This window comes from Marmota marmota, unplaced genomic scaffold, assembly GCF_001458135.2.
Source record: "Marmota marmota marmota unplaced genomic scaffold, marMar, whole genome shotgun sequence".
NCBI lineage: Eukaryota > Metazoa > Chordata > Mammalia > Rodentia > Sciuridae > Marmota > Marmota marmota.
Genome location: NW_025999977.1, coordinates 40,158,636 through 40,181,812, shown reverse-complemented (window position 1 = coordinate 40,181,812; position 23,177 = coordinate 40,158,636). Strand labels below are relative to the sequence as shown.

At 44.9% G+C, this 23,177-nt stretch overlaps 1 protein-coding gene and 1 pseudogene across 2 annotated transcripts; both read left to right on the top strand.

Moving 5' to 3' along the window:
- Window positions 1–691: 691 nt before the first annotated feature.
- Tcf23 (transcription factor 23) lies at window positions 692–9,631 on the top strand. Its single transcript, XM_015479487.2, has 3 exons — window positions 692–4,056; window positions 4,753–4,995; window positions 6,527–9,631. Exons 1-3 carry the CDS (start codon window positions 3,835–3,837, stop codon window positions 6,704–6,706), a joined length of 645 nt encoding a protein of 214 aa, XP_015334973.1. The 5' UTR covers window positions 692–3,834; the 3' UTR covers window positions 6,707–9,631.
- A 2,412-nt stretch (window positions 9,632–12,043) lies between these two features.
- On the top strand, window positions 12,044–15,032 carry LOC107137138 (annotated as a pseudogene). Its single transcript, XR_007348303.1, has one exon. The product of XR_007348303.1 is annotated as a POU domain, class 5, transcription factor 1-like (transcript).
- Window positions 15,033–23,177: the final 8,145 nt, after the last annotated feature.

The following is a 23,177-nucleotide window of genomic DNA, read 5'->3' as shown; positions in this document are numbered from 1 at the left end:
TACAATCCAAAGAGGTTCTGTGCTTCTTATAGACATCCTTAGTCCTTAATGATTGCCATGTTAGTTTCATATGGCCCCTAATTTCAATAGCAAAAGGTTACCTCACACTAGGCAGGATTCTTGTGCCTCTGACAAAGTGTGCAACTACGGTACAGCATTCTGGAGATGTTTCATGTCAGTCTTTTCTTTTTTCTTTATTTGGGCAATGCTGGAGTATAACAATCTTAATCTTGCTGGTCCTGCCACAGAACTGCTGGTCTAGGGAGTACTTAGAACTTCAGCCTTCTCTGGAGGCCTCCTAGGGCCATGCCCATTCTGTGGGTAGTGTTGTCGGTAGGTACACAAACTGTGCCACCAGTCTGGTCCTGCACTGTCACTCCATGGCTCAGAGCCCACACTCTTCTGGTACTGGGACTTGTACTAATTTTATAGAATAAAAGTCCTGCTGGATAGAACATTGGCTTTTCTCATTTTCTTGGAGATATATTCCAAAGTATATATATATATATTTTTTTTAAATATTTATTTTTTAGTTATTGGCAGACACAACATCTTTGTTTGTATATGGTGCTGAGGATCGAACCCGGGCCGCACACATGCCAGGCGAGCGCGCTACCGCTTGAGCCACATCCCCAGCCCTCCAAAGTATATTATGTACATTAAAGTGTTGGAGTTCCTAAATAAAATGGATAAATTCATAGAAAAATATAAAATACTAAATACTCTTAAGAAGAAATAAGGAACTTAAATCAATTAGAAATTAGAAAAATGGAAGCTAAAATCTCTTCCCCTACTTGCCAAAGAAAAAAAACCCAGGCCCAGTGGTTTTGCAGGTAAGTTTTACCAAACTTTCAAAGAATAGATGATTCCTATATTTTGTAAAAAGTTCTCCTAGAAAATGAAAAAAAGAACAAGAGCTACTCGGCTCATTGTATTGAAGTTAATGTAATCTTGACTCCAAAACTAAATAAGTATAAATAAAATTATAATCTCATTTCCTTTATGAAATAGTTGCAAAAAATCCTAAACAACATATTAACTAATGAATTATCAGTGTATTTTTAAAGTGAATTACAATTGGGTGGGACTTGTAACAGGAATTCAAGCAAGAATTATCATGAAAAAAATCTAATAATATAACATATGAATAGGGGAAATAATTATTGTCTCAATACAGAAAAATCCTTTGATAAATTTAGACGCCTATTTGTAATTTTAAAAAATATATTGACAAACAAGGAGTATACTTCCTTAAGCTGGTTATATACCAAAAACCTACAGTAAAGATTCTGCTTAATGGAGAAATTGTTGATACATTCCACTTAAGATTGGGTGGAGAAAAAAACCACTGCCTAGGGGCCTAGGGTTGTGGCTCAGTGGTAGAGCACTTGCCTAGCACGCATGAGGCACTGGGTTCTGGGTTTGATCCTCAGCACCACATAAAAAAATAAAATAAATAAATAAAGATATTGTGTCCACCTACAACTAAAAAATAAATATTAAAAAAAAAAACACTGCCTACCATCACTATCTCTGGTTAACAGTACTGGAAGCACTGGTCAATGCTCTAAAGAAAGCAAAAGAAACTAGAAGCATAAATTCTAGAAAGGGGGAGATAAATGGTCATTATTTTATCTACTTGGAAAAACCAACGGAGTCAACAGAACATTAAGACGAAAAAGAAAGTTCAGCAAAGTTGCTAGATTCAAGATAAATGTTAAAAAATTTAATAGCATTTCTCCATAGCAGCCATAATCAACTAAAAATATAAAGAATAAGATAGCATTTATACTAGCAACAAAAGCTGTGGGCAATTTTTTGGTTTACTTAAGAATACACAGATGTTCATGGAGTAAATTATGAAACTAAGAGGATGGAAATAAAGGAAGAGAACAAGGAGGAAGCTACAGGGCCCTTCATAACCTCGTTTTGGCTGTTCCACTGGTGCTGTGCTGGTTCTGTTTGTTGGCAGCAATTCCTGTGTCTGGCCCTAGCTTAGGCGGGAGGGATTAGACTCTGCAGGTAGAAGAGGAGACTTTGCACACATATTTTCAAACACCACTCCTCCTAACAAAAGAATGTACATCAAACACTGGAAAGGCTGCATATGACAGGGGAGAATAATGAGAATGCAATAGAAGGGAATGGAAGAAAGGGCGAGAGGGAGGAAGGCTGACTTTTGTATACCAAAGACAACAGTGTGCCATGAATTGATGTAGATGTTTAATTTTCTGCCCTGGAATGAAAAAAAAAAATGGCATTCATCTTTTCAGTCTCCTTACTAAACATTTACATAGCACATAACCTTAACACACATCTTTTGGTTTTTGGTGTTTTATTTTATTATAAGTTATTTATATGCAGTGCTGAGAATCGAACCCAGTGCCTTGCACATGCCTATAACCCCAGTCCCCAGGCTGGGATCTTATTATACATATTGATCTACTATTAGGTTTTCTCATTTAACATTGTATCCTGAGAGTTTTTTCATGTCACTGTAAATACAGAGGTTTGTCTGATTTGTTTTGCACATTATTCCATAGTGTGGATACACCAGGAATATAATTGATCAATTTCCTACTGATGGACATTCAGGTTAGTTTTACTTATCTTTCTTTTTTCCTTTCTCTCTGTTGGCTGGATGGGTCTTTCACTATATGAGCATCCAAATTTGTACTTTACTTATATTGTCTCCCCTGGACTTCAAGACTAAGGGACCAGGAACATGCAAGATGGATTCTGCTGTAGGCAGAGTTTGTTACTTGAGGACAGGCAGGGCCACTGTGGCAGATTTTCTATGCTTCAGCTTCCTTCCTCCTACTTAGCCATATAAAGGATGCAACTCTACCAGGGTCCTAGTCTTTGCCTTCCAAGGCCTTCTTGTTTAGCAAAAGGCAGACGTGTGAGTGACCCATGGGAGGCAGAACAGCATACAGGGAGGGGAAGCCTCCTGTCTCACTAACTGTGCGCGTTTTCCATCCTAGCCCACCACTCACTGGATTTGACACTGGGCAAGTTATTTCACCTCCCCAAAATCTTAGTTTCCCTATATCTAAAATGACTATTTTTTTTTCTCATAGGGCTACTCTGATAAACAACAGGATTCATATAATGTTCCTGGCACATAGTGATCTGTGAACATTGAGTTTTCAGGAAACTAGCCAATCAGGTGGGAACACAGGTTCTCTGAGGTTTTAAGGCTTCATAAATGAAGAGCAGACCCCTGAAGAATGGGCAGCATTCCCCTGGCAGAGCTGGAGGAAAGCATTTTAGTGCACAGAAAGGTAGAAGTGAAAGTCCTGAGTTGGAAAAGGGAGGCGTGTTTGGGGGTGGGGAGTAGTGTCCTGTGGCTGGCTGGAGGGTCACATTCATTAACCAGAGGAGGAAAGGCCTTTCTAGGATGTATGCAGGTGGTCTTCTGGCACAGAGGACAGAAATCCAGGACACCTCCAGGGACTGTGCCTCAAAGCTGAAGCTGCAGATCCACCACAAGACCACCGTTGGGGTCAGCCATGACCCCAACCTCATCTCTTCCCTCATCCTCCTGCCTTCTTCAGTATGGGCCTCCTCCCAGGCTTGGCCACTCCCAGCATTCAGCACCCCCACCCCTCAGCAGGGTTGGGAGGCAGGCGGAGGATTTTCGCGGGGGCTGTGCTGGGTGGGCAGTTTTCCCAGAGCAAGGAGCGAAGCTGGACTGAGTTGGCGCCAGCTTCCTCAGATGTAGACATCGCTGGCTGAATGGCCAGCCTGCCCCAGCGAGCTTGAACTCAAGGACTCCCTCAGGCACTGTGTTCCTGCTCTGAGGGCTGCAGCCCTATACCTCAGGGGAGTGGCATGCCACAGAGGGAGGCCAGAGGGGCACCAGCAATGCCAGGATTGGGGCATGGCCGGGCTAAGGCCAAAGCACAGTTGCTGCCAGGCACTAACAGGAAGAGGAGCCGCCTTAGCAGGACAAGGCAGGACCTGTGGGAAGAGCCCAGCTGGAGTGACCAAAGATGGTGCAGATCTTCCCCTACCCCTCGAGGGGCCAGAGCTAGAAGCCCGGCTCGTGGCAGGGTAAGGAAATCCTGGTCCAATAGAGGGAGCCCGGGGGAGGCAGGGGTTGGAAGGCAATGAGCCTCACTCCGTGTTATTGTTCCTGCCCAAGAGTAAGGACATCAGCCCCTGAGACTCCTCGGAGCCCTGTGGGGTTGATTGGAATGAATCAGAGCTGGTCTTAACCAGAGCATAACTCAGAGAGTTCCCTTCACTTCTCTGAAGGAAACTGAGGCCCGGAGGAGGGATGTGAATTACCCAATGTCCCCAAACAGTACTCAGCAGCAGAGATAGGACCTAGTTAGTTTGTTGTGACCCCTGGTTTGTCGCCCTTACCCCTTTACCACAGCAGCCTCTTCATCTCAAGACCTGGCTGGGTCAAGGGTCAGCCCTACTGAAAAGGGTGTGGCTCTGTGTTTCCCCTGGGCCCAAGGGCACCCCAATAAGCAGGATTCAAATTTGGGAATAATGGAGAGAACCCTGGACGCTTGGGTTCTGAGTCAAGCTTTGCCACCTGCTGCCATCTGACCCTAGCCCAGGCCTTCCCACAGCTATAAAACAGGGCGGGGCAGAGAACCACAAAGGTGGGCTGAGGTCTATCAGTTTTTGCTGTTCAGCACCCACTACTGCAGTAGGACACCTGACTTCTAGAATGCTTTTGAAGCCAGGGTCGATGGGGGTTCGGGCCAGACCTACTCACTGGGGCCCTCTGTGCAGAGTGAGGCCAGTCCTGAGAATGCAGCACGGGAGCGGAGCCGAGTAAGGACGCTGCGCCAGGCCTTCCTGGCCCTGCAGGCTGCTCTGCCTGCTGTGCCGCCTGACACCAAGCTCTCCAAGTTGGATGTGCTGGTGCTGGCCACCAGCTACATTGCTCATCTCACCCGCACTCTTGGCCATGAGCTGCCCAGTCCTGCCTGGCCACCCTTCCTGCGTGGACTCCGCCACTTGCACCCTCTCAAGGTATGTCATAGGCCCAGGGACATGGCTGGGGAGATCTCTGCCCAGGACCCTGAGGCAGGGTGGAGTAAAGGCGGGGGCACTGGATTGGGGCCCCTGCTGTGGGCAGAGCTGACATCAGGGTCAGTTTTTCCTGCTGTTGCAGAGGGAAAAGACTCAAGACTGGCTCTTGGGGTGGGACCAACCCTGTATTTCTCATGGGGTGGTGACTGGGAATGTGGTTCCTCCAAGAAGAAGGAAAGACTCTGGGGGTTCTTAGTGTCAAAGGGAAAAAGGAGCATGTCCTAGGGCCGGGGCTTGGGGAAGCAAATGGCATCCAGGAAAGTCCTTGATCATCATGCGGCTTTACACCTTGCTTTACACACTGACCTCAGTGTCCTCTGAACTCCTGTTGCAGGAGAGAGCCACTCTTTGGGACAATCAAGTGGGGGGCAATAGTGCAGCATGCACTGTTTGCCATACTGTCACCTAGCTTTCCTGAACCTCAGCTTTATTCTATGTGAAATAGAAGCTAACAGGAGCTTGCCTTCTCCTCTTGAATACAAAATAAGTTTATGCATGATAAGTGCAATTAATGATAATCGCCATTGCCATGACAGACAACATGGCTGAAGTGCTAAAGCTATGCCAGGAGCTAGGCTAAGTGCTCTAGCATGCTCTTATCTCTTGACCTGTGCAAGAACAAAATGAAGACTACAGATGAGGAAGCAGAGGGAGGACAAGAGACTGGGTGTGGTTTGAGTCCAAGAGTGTCTAATTCCAGACACCTTGCTCACAGTCCCTGAGCAGGCCCTAGGATGGCACCGTAAGGAGCCGGTTGAGAAGCATACTTTGCCCTCTGAGGAAAACATCGTAAGGGGTCAACTTTATTTTTATGGAGGATACTTTCCACCCTCTCTCCCCTAAATATCATGGTCCTGAAATATCTTGAAACTTGAGGTCTTTCTTTCTTGCAAATCTAGCTAACATGCAAGATTCAGAAACAAAATGGTACAACTCCAAAATGCTAAAGGTGGTACCTGGTGCAGAGTTCTGAGATGAAAACAGGATCCTTCACTGTAAAATGGTGACCAAGTTAAGACTTTTGCATGTAGTAGATAAATATATTAAAGAATGAAGACCTGGTTAGGTCTAGAACTCTAGCAGATTGGTGAGGAAGGGAGGTGAGCCAGGGAGAAGCACCCTGTGTCCCTAGTGGGAAGGGCTGTTAGAGAGGAGGGGCTGAGTCAACATGGAGTTTTTTTAGGACTGCTTGCTCCTGCTGGAAGAAGTGAAAATGCCTGGAGGACCCCAGTTGAGAGGGAGTTCTTCCTGCCCACCAGAGGGGGCCCTTGATCTCCTCAGCCAGCTCCTCCTGTGTCTCTTGGCCAGACTCAGGGTATCTGGAAAATGTGTGGGATCCCTGGCATCAGAGCTGTGATGCCTGGGGGAAGGCATGAGGCAGGGGTGCTAGGGAAGGAGAAGCTTCAGGTGTTAAGGATTCTGGACAATGAAGGGCAGCAGAGTCACTCACCACCCATCCTGTGTCTTACAGAAGTGGCCCATGCGATCTCGTCTCTATGCTGGAGGTCTGGGATGCTCTGGCCTCGACTTCACCACAGCCATTGCCTCCTGCCAAAGAATGAGGGATGAAGAGATGGGGTCTCAAGTCTCTGGAGAGGCAGATGTTCTCCTTCTTACCAGGCCACCCTCACCAGCTCTTGGTGACAAATGACTACTATCACACTCATCCTGTTCTCCTAGACCATGCTTAGGAACCTGAGTTTTCTACCAGCACCTACCCATCTTCTCTCTAACTCTCAGCCATTGGATTTGACTCTGGCTCATCTTCCAAGGTCTAGTCTGCAGACCAAGTGAAGCAGCGGTGGAGAGTTCCCAGGAAGCACAGAATAGAGAGCCTCACCCTTGGCTCTTCTGTGGCAGCTACCAGGAAGTGGGTGAAGAATGGGTTTGACTTGGTTCAAAGTCAAGTGAGGCACCATCCCTCCTTTCTCTCCCCTAAGGCTCCTACAAATCCTCTGCACACAGGTAGAAGACAAAAATCATGGCGCAGGTGCAGAAGGAGGGGCCAGGATGGCAGCTGCCACAGGTGCTGATGGGAAAGCCAGGGGGCTTCATAGGTTCTTGGTAGCTTTAAGTGTGAAAAGACCTGGGCCCGTGTCACATAGCCAGAGGGAAAACAGAAGAAAGAAATATGCTTTTTTATATGGCACTGTGAGATGATTACCCAACGTCAAAGAGGCAGTGAGGAATTTAGGATTCTTGTCTCGGGATGCTGCGTCTCTCCAGCTGCCCCTCATCACTACATTTTCTCCCTCTCTGGGTTTTGCATCCTTCCACTGTTTCTGTTTTGACATGAGTTATATCTACAGGTTAAGACATAAAGCTTACATTGCTTACGTTCCAGTTTCTGGAGAAAGTTTTAGATAGTCCCAGCTGTTTAGTTTGAGAAGATCTTATCCCAGAGGCAACTCTGTCTTAATGGAACCAGGCAACCATTCAAGGCCCTGCCTATGCAGGATGCTGATATTTATTAAATCCTCAAAGGACCTTAAAAAAAAGAATGTGCATCAACCCCCTTTCCAGGGGTCGATCCTTACAGTCTCCTCTTTCCATTATGTCAGAAACCTTACCTCAAAGGAAAACAAGACAGGTCCAGGGTCAGCGGGTTCCCAGTGCTGTTATTGTCTGAGGTTTCATTGACTCTGGAGTTATTTCTACAATCAGTCTGTAATTTAGCTCCCTAGGCCAGATTCTCCCACAGCCATCATCCCACCAGGCTGTCCCTAAGTCCTGTCTTGAGACGCCAGAAATGTGATAGCTCTGTAATGGAATTCATCACTGGTCCTGAAGAAATATTTTGAAGACTAATCACAGAGTCTACACACAGAGATGAACTTTCTAGGTCAGATGAAGCTTCAAAGCCAGCACCTGAGGTGCAGGCAGGGAAGGAACCAACTTTTTGATAAATTTCAGCATGTAGGCAGACTTAAGTCCCAACAGGGTATGGTTAGTCGCAAGCCATCACTGTCCTCATGAGTGTAAAGGTCTGGGGCATCTGGGAAGAACTGGGGTCGGTCCTCCACAGAGCTGGCTGGGAGCAGGGAATAGCGGGCAGGAGTGACTCAGCAAGCTGGGGTGGAGGTAGGAAAGGAGACACAGTACGTCCCAGCCTGAGCCACATGGGATGTGGGAGCAGCTGGACTGTGGAGGGGAGCCATGGGAGGAGGCCTCAGCCAAGGCCGAACACATAAATCTGCCTGGAACCCTGTCTCTGCTGAGAATCCTGCAGAGCTTGTGCAGAGCTGCTTCTGGGCAGCTAGACGGGGCCAGGCAGGGGCAGAGACCAGGTGTGGGAGGGCGAGAGCAGTGTTCTTCACAAGACCATAAAAGTCCAGCTTGAGTGTTCTATTTTTAAAGCTGAATAGCAGCATCTTCCTGGTTGAGTTGGAGGGGGTAAGAAAGGTCTCCGATGAATTTCGTCCTGAAGAGTGGCACACAGTCTCTTTCTGGGCATGAAGGAACTGACTTTGGAGTTTTATTCTGGGGTTCCCTGAGACCCTGGAACTTCTAATAACTGAGTAGACTTTGATCTGGAGTTTTCCCTGCCCCACCTGGCTCGGACTCAAGCCTTTGCCTCATATCATCAGACTCTGGGTGACCATGTCACCCTGGTATAGAAGACAAAGAGGGCAAAGGGATGAACCTGGTGAGTCTGAAGAAGGGCAGGTTCCATCAGGACAGTTTCTAAGGCTGTCTCAAGCCCTTTCTAGGCAAAGTTGTTTTCCTTAGTGCCCAGGACAATCCTTTGTGGTCTGGGGGTCATCTTCCTCAGCTGGACAACCAACATAGTCAGGCCAGGGAGCCAAAGGAATGCTCAGAGGATGACTGGCCTTGCCCTCCTTGATGAGATGATGCTGGCCTTGAGGAATGTCAGGTTGCAGACCAGAATCCATGAACCACCCAGAACCAGGTGTAGCCCCTTTGCCTCTGCAGCAAAGCAGGTAGTGTTTATTCTAGGAGCTAGGGAGCATGGGTGGATGAAGCGCTAGAGGCAGCAGAGGCAGCTGAGATCCCCTAACAGCAAAAGTATGCAGGAAAGAAGCTGCTATGTTCTAATAAAACCCACTTGTTTAAGTATTATTTGTGGCTGCCTTCCTGATACCAAAGCAGAGTTGACTAACCGAGACAGACTGAAAAGCCTAAAATATTTACTCTCTGTCCCTTACAGAAACAGACTGCTGACCTCTGCTCTATCAGGTATCAAAGGTATCAGGGGTATTCAAAATCTGTTCTGGAAACCTTGGGTGGCCAAATATATTTTTATATTATAAGATGCTATTTACTGGGCTGGGGTTGTGGTTCAGTGGTAGAGCACTTGCCTGGCATGTGTGAGGCACTGGGTTCAATTCTCAGCCCCACATATAAATAAGTAAAGGTCCATCAACAACTAAAAAACAAAATTTAAAAAGGATGCTATTTACCATTTTTTACTCTTATTCTGTCATGGTGTAGTGGAATTTTCCAGAAGCTATACAATGTGATATTGCAACAGATGGAATGGAGAGACATATTAAGAGAATCCAGCTATTAAAAAAGATATTAAAGATATTTGCAAAAATATAAAACAATACCATTCTTCTCACTAAATATTTGCAACAAGGAAAATAATTATATTTCATTAAAATGTTATATATCTATATTGACATAGAATGGATTAATGGTCGTGTTATTTTAAAATAAATATTTTTAACTCTCTATTTTAATTTCTAACATGGTAACTATCAATAGGTACAACCCACAAAAGCTCCTTGTTTGGGGTTTTACTTTCTTGAGAGTGCAAAGGAGTCCTGAGACCAAAAGTTACAAAATCTGGGCTTTAGAATAAATTGATGACAGTTAAGAAAGCTCTCTCCCAGGCCCTATATCCTGAACCATCACAGCCCTACCTTCTGGCCAGAGCAGACACAGTAGATTGGTCCTGTCCTTAGAAAGGCAGAGGTCTCTGGGCACAGGGAGCAGTTGGTGGTGAGGACAGAGGCTGGTGGCCTATGAGTTCCCACAGGGAGGTTTTCTGGAGAACAAAAGTGGGGCTGCTGCCCTGGTGGGCTGAGCCATCCTGAGCCATCTCCTCCTTGTCTCTGCTGTCCAACTGCACCCTATTCATCTTCTTCTCCGGAAACAGGTCGTTGTCTGTGGGGGACATCCTGGGAACATGCAGAGCAAAGGCAGTGGAGCTGGTAAGAGTGGGCAAGGGTGGTGAAGGGACACATGTAGGAAAGCGAGAGACCCTGGTTGGGTCCCCGCTAAAAGGGAGCCCAGCCAGGCCAGTGGGGGAGCAGGGAGGAGCATAGTGCAGAGCCGGAGTGGGATAGGGCAGCAGAAAGGCCAGGCTGAGCTGAGCTGATCCCCGAGCCAGCCCAGCCTTGTGGAAGGGCAGCTGCTGGGGACAGTCCCTGTTTAGGCACATGACTAGAAAAAGGAACACTGGAGAGAGGGGATAGAAAAGGGGATAGGAGGGGACCTGGGAGGCAAGTGGCATCTGCAGACAAGAGAAGGGGGTGGGTCATGTGACAATGGGTCCCACCTGGCTGTGGCTTCTGCAGCAAAGCCGCTTCCAACAGGACAAGGTCAGGAGGGAGAGAAATCTCAGCAGCACACGGTAATGGTCCAAGATCCAGGGGTTGGCCCTGCGTGCCTCCAAAGGCAAAGGAGCTTGTGAGTGACCTCTGGGGAATGTTCCAAGGCAGCAAGTCCTCAAAGCAAGTCCTTGGCTGTCCCTTCAGCAGAGGTCTCAGCCCTCTCCCCACCTCTGGGACCTCTGCTGGGAAGCCTGGCTGTTACCTACAACCAAGGGCTCTGAAGGGCAGAGTCCTTCCTCCCCGACTTCAGAGTTCTTGAAAGCCCCCCAGCCCCTCCTCACTGGTGATCCCCCACCCTCGATGGTAAGCAGACCCCCCCTCAAGCTCCCACACCAGCAAGTGGCCTCAAAAAAAAAAACACTATTGTTCCTGCTTTGTTGAGGGGCCCTCAGTGAGATAAGACAGAAGAAATAAAAGAATAGGTAGAAAGGAAACCTAAAAGAAAGGCAAGGACATATAATTTGAATTTAAAGTTCCATATATTTTCCAGACCTGGCACTTCCCAAAGCAGTCTCTCTATCTATATCATCCTGAGAATGACCAGACCACCATAAGCCCCCTCAAGATCACCAGACTGATGTCATCCCATGTCTTCCCATATGACCTCTCACCAGGTTTATTTTCTTTCTTTCTTTCTTTTCTTTTCTTTCTTTCTTTCTAATATTTTTTAGTTGTAGATGGATATAATACCTTTACTTTATTATTATTATTTTTTAATAATCGAATCCAGTGCTTCACATGTGCTAGGCAAGCACTCTACTACTGAGCTCTTCAACCCCAGCCCCCAGGTTTTCTTTAAAAGGGGAGTTGGTGATGGCCCACATTTTCCCTTGAATGTGTGTTCCTTGCTTTCCTAAATAAACCTGTGCCTCCATTGACATGGGCTGAAATTCCATCACATGTGTCAAAGACCCCATTTGTCCTGAATTGAGTTCCTCGCTCTCCAGAAACTCTGAGGGACCCTCTCCTGAAGCTATCTCTTCTCCTAGGACATGGGGAGTAAACATCTCTCTCCTCTTGGTTGAGCCTGATTTTCATCCTTTCCCCTGCTGTCACATCCAGGCTGGCTTGGGAAGGTGAGGATGCTGCCTCCTTGTGGGACCGGAGTCCCTGACCTAGCAGGGGATCAGCTGCCTGGCAGTGAAACAGAGGACCAGAGCCAGCTCCAAGGTTAGGAGTACCCTCCAGATGATACTATGACCAGCCAGTTAGGTTATCAGTGGGGACAGAAGCAGTAACTCAAAACCAGCCTCATTAAATACACTGACAAGTTATGAAGGGACGGAGACAACTTTTTTTTTAACTTAAAAAAACTACACACAAAAAAAGTGATCCAGGAATCAAAATAGAAATAGTTAAGGATGATAGGAGATGAAAAAAACAAGTTGCATAAATCAAGCTGGCCTAAATAACTTGACAGTTGTATTGAAGCTTTGGTGGTTCAAAACCTCTGGGTTGGGTCCAAGTTGGATGAAAGTAAATTCCATATCCACATCCCAGAAACCACAGCTAACTTCATGGTGACTGGCTGAGCCCCTGGAACTCTTGAGATCCTTTTGAAAATACAGGTACCCTCTTCTCATACACCCTTTGAAATGGGGTGTTGTGAGGGAGCCACCAAAATGACACAACAGGTGAGTATAAAACCATTAAAATCTTAATACACCCTGAGAAGTACTGCCAGAAGTTGAAACAAAACTCATTCATAACACTGAAGTGCAGAGATAGATGCTCCTCGACTTATGATGGGATTACATCCAGACTAAATTCATCAGAAGGTGAAAATCTCATAAACTGAAAATATATTGAATCCACCCAGTCTACCAGATATCACACATAGAGTAGCAGTTGTTCCCCTTGGAAATTGTATGGTTGACTGGGAGATGTGACAAACTGTGGAACCTCATACCACTAGCCAAAGAAAAGATCAAAATTCAAATATGGTTTCTACTGAATTTGTATTTCTTTCATACCACTGCTAAATGGAATCATCATAAGTCAGGCACCATCTGTAATCAAAAAGGCATATATCAACAAAATGTATTAAAAGGGCTGGGGTGTAGCTCAGGGGTACATTGCTTGCCTTGCATGTGCAAGGCCCTGGGTTCACTCCCCAACACAGAAAAAAAAATCCTTTAGAATATATTAACCCCCCAACATACACTCAGAGCAATAAGAGATCTAAAATCAAACTGTAAATGGGCTAGAAATGTAACCAAGCATCCTTCTAAAAAGAACTCCAAATGGCAAAAGATGCTCAACTTCATTAGTAGTTAGAAAAATGCAAATTGAAATCACCAGATTCCACAAAACACCCACCAGAACATTTAATGTATGTATCTATTAAATCCAGTAAGTTCACTCCAAAGTATGAAACCCCCCAAAATGAGTGCACAATTCATCAAAAATATATACAAGAATGCTCATAATAGCATTGATTATAATAGCCCAAACTAGAGTCCTGTGTTAGCTTCCCATGGCTGCTGGGGCTGGGATTCTGCTAACCACTTTCTGCTTTGCTACGGGACACCTGGCTAAGTTCCGCCAACAGAGGGCGCTAGAGGAAGCCTTTCAGACAAGAGGAGGAGAAGGAGGGACTGCTTGCCAGAGCTTCCAGAGCCTGAAGTGTCAGGGAGGTGACAGCTCTTCGTTCCTGCAGTTGCACTTCCAGCTTTTTTTCATGCTCAGAACCAGTGTTTATTGTGCCCCTTACAGATGCCGGCAACAGCTGTTACCGCACTCTTTCCTCTGAAGTCTGGGTTCCACCTCTGCAGGGCCCCTCCTCCAAAGTTTTAGGTTCCAGTAACTGTCACCTCATCCCCTTACTAACTCTACTTGCACTTGCTTCCTTCAGCTGCCACCTCTGTTTCCTTGGCATTTTCCTTTTGCCTTTTCAGTTCTTATAATAAACTACCTCGCCTTATTTTTTCAGGGCCCCGGTTTGGGGTGCCCTTTTAACCCATGGCCGGACATCTGGCTTCAGACTTTGCCTTCTCGCCCCCTCCGGGCGGTGGGGGTGATGGGCCAGGAGGGCCAGAGCCGGGCTGGATTGACCATCGGACCTAGCTAAGCTTCCCAGGCCCTCCCGGTGGTCCAGGAATCGGGCCAGGAATTGGGCCAGGTTCGGAGGTGTGGGGGATTCCCTCATACCCTCCGCCTCACGAGTTCTGTGGAGGGATGGCATACTGTGGACCTCAGGTTGGAAAGGGCCTGATTCCCCACGGTGGCCTGGAGACCCCTCAGCCTGAAGAGGTGGGAGCTGGGATGGAGAGCAACTCTGAGGGGGCCTCCCCCGAGCCCTGCATTGCTCACCCTGCTGTTGTGAAAGTGGAGAAGGAGAAGGTGGATCAAAACCCTGAGGAGTCCCAAGATATCCAAGCTTTGCAGAAAGAACTTGAGGAATTTGCCAAGCTGCTGAAGCAGAAGAGGATCAACCTGGGATATACTCAGGCCAATGTGGGGCTTACCCTGGGGGTTCTCTTTAGGAAGGTGTTCAGCCAAACGACCATCTGCCGCTTTGAGGCTCTGCAGCTCAGTTTCCAGAACATGTGCAAGCTGCGGCCCGTGCTGCAGAAGTGGGTGGAGGAAGCAGACAAGAATGAGAACCTTCAGGAGAAATGCAAAGCGGAGACCCTACTGCAAGCCCGGAAGAGAAAGCGAACAAATTTCGAGAACCGAGTCAGAGGCAACCTGGAGAAAATGTTCCTGCAGTGCCCCAAACCCACCCTGCAGCAGATCAGCCACATTGCTGAACAGCTAGGGCTTGAGAAGGACGTGGTCCGAGTGTGGTTCTGAAACCGGCGCCAGAAGGGCAAACGATCAAGCATTGATTATTCCCAACGAGAAGGATTTTGAGGCTGCAGCTTCTCCTTTCTCAGGGGGACCAGTATCCTTTCCTCTGGCCCCAGGGCCCCATTTTGGTACCTCAGGTTATGGAAGCCCTCACTTCACCACACTCTATTCCCCGGTTCCTTTTCCTGAGGGGGAAGCCTTTCCCTCTGTCTCTGTCACCACTCTGGGCTCTCCCATGCATTCAAACTGAGGTACCTGCCTTTCCCAGGTACGGGGGCAGAGGAAAGAGGAGCTAGGGAGAGAACCTGGAGTCCGGACCAGGGCTTTTGGGATTAAGTTCTTCATTCACTAAGGAAGGAATTGGAAGCACAAAGGGTGGGGTGAGGAGTTGGGGAACTGGTTGGAGGGAAGGTGAAGTTCAATGATGCTCTTGATTTTAATCCCCACATCACTCATACTTTGTTCTTAAATAATAAAGAAGCCTGGGACACAGTAGATAGAAAAAAAAATAAACTACTTCTGTTAAAGTAACTGGTGCAGTTTTTATGTTCCTAATTGGACCATGATGGATAGAAGAGCCAGGGTAAGATTTTGTGGATATCTGACCTGCCTCCTGACCAGAAATACATGAAATATTGCTCCCCTTTTAAACAGGGAAACTGACCATTGCAATAAAGTCTACAGAGTCCGTACAGCCTTGCTTGGCTTGTTGTCCAGGTGTCTTGGCATGGTTACATAAATAAACCAGGGTCACATGGAGTGGAGCATGGTGGGTGTGACTGGCTGCCATGCGAACAACTGGGGTCACACCAATCTTTATGAATGTTATCTGGCTGAACACTCCTCCATACACACACACTCCTATGAAGGTCCATTGGGGGAAAACAGCATCTTTTCTAAAGTTTTCACGATCCTAAGTTGTTACAGTAACTGGCTCAAGAACACCCAACTCCAGAGGCCCCTTGCCATTACAATGGCCACCATTGTATATGTGTATTTAGTAACACCATCGTAAGGGTTGATTCATTCATCAGATTATAAATTCGTACAGAGATTGCCTCAGCAAACTAACAAGAAAGTTGTGCAACTGGAAGGCAAAAAGTTTTGTAATATGCAAGGAAAATTATATACCATGAAGGATGTTGAGGGGGGAGCGGGAGAGAGGGTGGACTAGGTTTATAATAATTCACAACGATTGGTATATAATTTTCCTAACCCAGTTAAATACATCCCTCCATAGTTCCCACCATTTAAATGTCTAAATAAAGCAAAAGTACAAAAACTGCTTATTTTAAGTTCTATTTTTATTTACACTCAGAACCAGAATGTTATCTTAAGATTTCCCTAATGTATAAATTTAATTTTAATTTTAATTTTTTTTTTTTTAACAATGCCTTTATTTTTATGTGGTGCTGAGGATCGACCCCGGGTCCTGTCCGCACTAGGCAAGCACTCTATTGCTGAGCCACAATTCCAGCATGTATAAATTTTAGATTGTGCCAATCTTTTGGTTCTTCTAGAGGTACTAGATAGGGCAAAAATGAACAGAAGTTTTCTCTGAGTCCCTTCAGATGACATGTTTTATCAACCCAGTTGTATTCTGTGAGCCAGTTTTCTGATTTAAAAAGAGAGAGTGTGTGTGAGACCCATTTAGCTCCCTGAAGGCACTAAGAAATTCTATTCAGGCTGGAATTTGGTGGTCTCTATTCCTGGGCAGAGTGGCCCTTATTATCCAGACTAGCCCGCTGCTGAATATCTCATCTTTGTGTTGTCAAATATATTCAGCAGGCACTCGTAATGAGGCAGTGGTGTGGGTGGTCATCTCCAGATTCTAAGCGGATGTCCTCTTGGGTCCTGGCTGTATGGCCTGGCTGTCATATCCCTTTCAGGAAAAACAAGTGTTAGGTGCTCCTTCTTTGCTTTAAGGATTCATGTGAATTTCTCTGAAGTGACGTGGCACTGAACTCCATGCTACTGACACAGTTAAATTAGTCATTAGTCTTATGGGGTTAAGTCATGCCAGAAACTTGGGAGTTAAAAGTAGATCAGTCTTCATGACCGTGAAGTTAAGATAACACACCAGGAGACGAGAGGTTGGAAAGTCAGCTCAGCCTTCCAAGACTGTGTGGTCAGCAAATATACCAGGAAGCCAGGACCAAGGAAAACACAGCAATTAACCCAGTTATGGATCAGGTCCACTAAGACAGAAGGATAGCCTGCCCTGCTGTGAGACGATATTAGCCTTCTCTAAAACAATATTAGGATTTCCCCCCAAGAACAAAAAGCAAGCATACATGTAGAACAGTCACTGAGGTATCGTATAGTTACTTTACCCCATTAGCATAGTGAAACTCACACCCGAGGTAGAGTCTGAAATAATAATAGGACGCACAGGACTTGAAGAGGCAGCAGAAAGAAGAGCGCAGATGTGGCTGAAACTCTATCTCCGCCTGCGGCAACAGGGAGAGACCTTATCCTGGCCTACCTTAGAGGCACTCTAAGGCTACACTTTCTGTCCTTTGTTTGAGCCAGCCTGGGATTTCTGTCCCCCACAAGTAGGCTCCTTTGTGCTCAAGCATAAGAATAAAATGTCTTGTTCCTGTGCCAATGTGACTTTATCTGATTCTGCCAATGGAAAGCCAACAGCCCATAACATTACCAACACCTCTTACATGGGAAAGGGGAATCAAGTCTCTCCTGCTTGCTAAGGTGTGGCAGAGGCCCTGTCAGTAGCTACCCATTTGAAGGTAGCTACCGTCCTCAGAGATGATAGCTGGGTACCACTTACAACTTGTCAGTGGACTCCATTAAACACAGACGAAAATGCAGGGGTGGGAAGATACTGTGTGAATGCACCCTTGACCCACAGCCCTTCCCAATGCCCTCACAGGAGTCATGAAACAACCACAGTGAGTATTTTAACAGAGCTTCAGGCCATGATTTCTCTTGGGATCCACAGAGGCAAGACCATGTGGAACTTTCTGCTTTATGAGCCTGGACATGAACACCAGGATCATGGTGGAGAGAAGTCTTCTTCTCCTGAAGCTTGGGATAAAGACTGTCAACTTGAGGAGCCCTGCAGGAACTCACCTTTCAGGCCCAGTGGATCCTCTTGAAGAGGAACCCAGGCCTGCCCCACCAGTTGTTGAGTCTTGGAAGCATCACCCCATGCTAACAGATAGACGCGGAGAGGGGCTGCTCCAGAAGACACACCCTTTCTGCACACACGCACTCAGTGTGGCCTCCTTCTTCTAGTGGAGGGTCAAGGGTGGGCATATTTGTGGCTGCAGTCCACTAGGAGAAAATGGGCATCTTCTAATTCCTGGTGTGTCACCTTGGTCCAAGAGACCTTGGCAGCCTGTCCTGAATGGGAACACCCAACCATTATTGGTTAAAGAAAACTACATAAATGACTCAATACTCTGAAGAAGGGAAACTAAGCCAAATAGTGGTTTCTAATGACATAGAGCCAAGGCAAGTAACAGAAATGGACTTAATAAAAAGTAATACCAGCAACTGGCACACTAAAAAGACTTTCCTCCCCTGCACCAAACCCTCTTCCAGCAATAATAGTTCACCACTATCTCCCCACTAAGCCGACAGGGGTGTTTGAAAGGGGCTAACTACACCCCACATCTAGGCTTAAGCCCTCGATTCACTTTATTCTGAGGGAGTCAAACCTAGGATTTTGTGGTCATGGAATGAAAAGGTCCCCATCTTACTCTCCACTGCTGCTTTCCAAGCATTTCTTCTACTTCCAATTTCAAAAGCACCAGGAGCATCTTCCCCACTTTTTTTTTTTCAATGCTGGGGAAGGAACCCAGGGCTTTTTGCATGCCAGATAAACACTCTACCACTGAACTACAACCTCATCCCAGTACCAACCGCTTTAAAGTTTCTACCAACTGATCTGTCCCGCAATATTCTTTTTTTGGTGGTTACTTCTACTAATCATTCTCTGTCCTTCACTGAAGACTTGAGCAACAAAAGTGTCCTCTATTGTTACTGTTTCCATATCTCTGCCCTCTCACTCCAGGTCCCATCTCCACCTCACTTCTAAAACTGCATTGGTGCGATCATTGACGGCTGCCTTTTCCCCAAATCTCATGTTGATTTTGTTCTCTCTCTCTCTCTCTCTCTCTCCTCTCTCCTCTCTCCTCTCTGTATTGGGGAGTGAACCCGGGGTGCTTTACCACTGAGCCACATCCCCAGCCATTTTTATTTGGAGATAGGGTCTCAACAAAGTTGCTTAGGGTCTTCCTAAGTTGCTGAGGCTGGTCTTGAACTCACGATCCTCCTGCCTCAGACTCCCAAATCACTGGAATTACAGGTGCATACCACTGCTCCCAGTGATTTCTGTGGTCTCATTATGCTGACTTGTTTTGTTTTGTTTCTTTTTAGCATCATTTACTCTTGACCACTGATCCTTCTTAAAATGCTCCCATTCTTTAGGCTCCTCACTGGTTGTTCCTTCTGAGTCTTCTTCCTGGCTCCTCCTCTACTTCTATTCTACTTCTAAATGTGAAAATAGCATAGAGAAAATGAATAAGGAGAAATTCATGATAAGCAAAGGCAAAAGGCAGATGACAACTGTATGATGGTATTTGCAGCTCAGGTCAGGGACACAGAGGGAATCTCCCTAATATTTGAAGAGCTCCTAAAAATATCAGAAAACCACCAATAACCTGATAGAAAAATGAAGAGACACAGAGGTTAGGAAAAGGATTCAGATGGCCATTAAACAATACAAAGAGGCCAGCTTATTCATCAAAAAGAGAAATATAGATCAAAACAACACTGGAATACCATTTTCACTTGTCATTATGGTTAAAGATCCAAAATTTGACAACATGCTCTGTGGGAAAAGGTCTCAACTATTGCTGTGAAATTATCATGAACAGATCTCTGAGATATTTTTAAATGAATTAGGAGAACAAAATGGTGTGCATATCATGCTACAAGAACATATGTGCTTTCTTCTATTTGCATAAAGACCCACACATAATAATGAAAAGCAGCTGCTTGTTAGAGTGGGAACTGTAATGGATAGAGGATAAGGTGAATATGAATCTTTTTAAGTGTATGTTTGTTGCTTATTGGGCTTTGAGCTATATGAAGGTATAAATGAGAATCAAATAACTGTGATCTAAAGAGTTTCTTGGTTTAAAAAAAAATGTGCCTCATCTTTAGAAAGAGTTAGCAGGATGTGTGGATCCTAGGCCCAGTGTTGCATGGATCAGAAATGATCATCACAGTGTGGAAGGATGTTTATGATGACAGGCTACAGCATCTCCAGACATACACTGATTTATGTGAATACTTTACCTTGAATGCATGATTTGGCTTCGTACTGATTCAAATTTTGCCAGAGCATCAGTGAACCGGTTACCTTCTTTCACCGCCACCTTCATGGAAGCAATGGCATTAATTGGATGCTTTTAGCTGCTGAAAGAAAACACCCCAAATCAAATGACTTACACAACAAAGACAGCCATTATCTCACATGACATGGCAAAGCGGAGGCCAGGTGGTCCAAGGTTGGCTCAGAGCCTTGATAAGGTCATCACAAGTCCAGATCCAACAAGTTCATCTTTCTGCCTTGCTTTTCTCCACATGTTGATGATGTTTCTCGTTGCGGTTTCAGGCTGGCTGCAGCAATTCCAGACAATGCATGAAGACATGATTTCATCCACATTAAAGAAAAGGGGTGTTTCTTCCTATGCATTTTTTTATTAGAATAAAACAAAAACTTCCTAATACATCCTTCTGATTTATATTTAAATGATAGTTTATATGATTATTAGTCATATTATTAATTATAATAATTTGATGCTGCTAGGGAACCAACACAGGGCCTTTGATGCTAAGCAGGCAATCTACCTCTGAGCTACATTCCAAACAAATTTGTTAAGACAACAATTATTCTATATTAATAATTCTTTGACAAAAGGAAGAATCAGGCAAATTAAGATTAAAAAACCACCTGGCACTAGGCTGGGGCTAAAGCTCGGTGGCAGAGTGCTTACCTGGCATGTGTGAGGCACTGGGTTCAATCCTCAGCACCACATAAAAATAAACAAGTAAAATAAAGGCATTTTGTCCATCTACAACTACAAAAAAAAAAATTTTAAAGAAAAAACCACCTGGCACTGTGGCACATGCCTGTAATCCTAGCAGCTCAGGAGAATCACAGTGGAAAGTCGGCTTCAGCAATTATCGAGGCCTTACACAACTTAGCAAGGCTCTGTCTCAAAATAAAAAAATAAAAAGAGTTGGGAATGTGGCTCAGTGATAGAGCTCAGTGGTTGAGCGCTTCTGGGTTTGTTTGATCCTTGGTACAACACACATGCACACACACACACACACACACACAAAACCCTCTTTGGCAAACAACAATATCCAGATACTTAAGTAGCTGAGCTATGTATCCAAGATTGAATGCCATTTTATAAGATAATTCATTAGCAAGGCTTAGAGATTGATAATTGTATTCCACAAAGGATAATATGAAACTTTTGGAGCCCAAATGTCTGTAAGAAAATTCCCACAAATAACAATGAAAAGGCACTTTTATGATTACAAAAAGAAAACAGGAAGATAAGAAGACATTGCCAAGTATGAAGTTCACAAAGTTTGGAAAAGGGGTGTCCAGAACACAGATCTACTCAGCTCATGACTGGGTAAATAGCACAATTTCTGGGGTGGTGAAGCAGCCCAGATTTTCTGTATTTTCACAATGAGTCATCCCAAGAGCAGCACTATAACTTTTTTTTAAAAAATTGATGAAATTAACATGATATAAAAATTTATCATTTTAGCTGGGTGCAGTGGCACACACCTATAATCCCAGGTACTTGGGGCTAAGGCAGGAGGATTGCAAGTTCAAGGCCAGTCTCAGCAAGGAAGGTCCTAAGCAACTCAGCAAGACCCTATCTAAAAATAAAAAATTAAAAGGGCTGGGGACCTGGCTCAGTGGTAAAGCACCCAAGGTTCAATCCCCTGAATATATATATGTGTGTGTGTGTGTGTGTGTGTGTGTGTGTGTGTGTTTAAATCATCATTTTAGCGACTTTAAAGTGTACAATTCAGGGGCTTGCATTACATTCACAATGTTTTGCAACCGTCACCACTCTCTTCCCAGAATATTTTCATCCCCCATAAAGAAGACTTTGCCAGCCACAGTGGCACATGCCTGTAATCCCAGCAGCTCCAGAGGCTGAGGCAGGAGGTGGGAGAGTTCAAAGCCAGCCTCAGCAAAAGTGAGATGCTAAGCAACTCAGTGAGACTCTGTCTCTAAATAAAATACAAAATAGTGTTGGGGATATGGCTCAGTGGTAGAGTGCCCCAGAGTTCATACCTGGTACCCCCCCCCCAAAAAAAAAGAAAGGAAGAGAAACTTTTTTTTAATATTTATTTTTTGGTTTTAGTTGGAAACAATACCCTTATTTTATTTATTTTTGTATGCTAAGGATCGAACTCAGGGCCTTGCACATGCTAAGTGAGTGTTCCTTCACTGAGCCACAATCTCAGCCCAAGAAAGAGAAACTTTTAACCAACTGAATGTTGTAATTCCAGCTACTTGGGAGGCTGAGGCAGGAGGATCACAAGTTCAACACCCGTCTGGGCAATTTAGTGAGACTCTGTCTCATAATAAAATAGAGTCTTGTGCATATAAGGGCTAGAATGTAGTTCAATGATAGTGCACTTGCCTACCATATGGGAGGTACTGGATTTAATTGTTAGTACAAACAAAAACAAAACAAGGGGGGCTATAGCTGTAGCTCAGTGGTAGAGTGTTTGCCTAGCACATGTGAGACACTGGGATCCATCCTTACACAATATAAAAATTAACAAATAAAATAAAGGCACATTGTCCATCTATATCTACAAAAATAAATTAATTAATAAATAAAAAAAAAAAAACGCAAAACAACAACCAAACAAAAAAGGCCTTTAACCAGAAAGTGACTTCATTCCCCATTCCCTACAGCATCTGGCACTGATCTATCTTCTGTCTATGTGGATTTGCCTCTACTGGATATTTCATATAAATGGAATCATACTATATGTGAACATTAGTATCCAGTTTGTTTCACTAAGCATGAAGTTTTCAAGGTTCATCCATGTTGAAGCACCTGTGAGTATTTAATTACTCGTCACTGCCAAATAATATATCATTTTATGGACTTATCACATTTTGTTTATTCATCAGTTGATGGACATTTGGGTTGTTTTCATTTGTTGGCTATTATGAATAGGACTGTCATGAACATTGCTGTTTTATTTGAATATCTGTTCTCAATTCTTTTGAGTACACATCAAGGAGTAGAATTGATGGGCTATGTGATAGTCTGTGTTTAACTTCTAGAGGAACTGCCAAAATGTTTTCTACAGTGTTTGAACCGTTTTACATTTTCACCAGCAATATATGAGGTGTCCAATTTTTTTTAGTTTCTCACCAATTATTGCTATTTTTTTGAGTTGTTGTTTTATATATGGCTACCATAGTAGGTGTTAAGTGGTATTTCTCTCTCTCTCTCTCTCTCTCTCTCTCTCTCTCTGTCTGTGTGTGTGTGTGTGTGTGTGTTTGAGATGGAGTCTTGCTATCTTGCCCAGGCTAGCTTGAACTCATGATCTTCCTGCCTCAGTTTCCCCAGTACCTGGGATTACAGGCAGGTGCCACCGTACCTGGCTTCATTGTGAACTTGGTTAGCATTTCCCTAATGACTAATGATATTGAACATCTTTTCA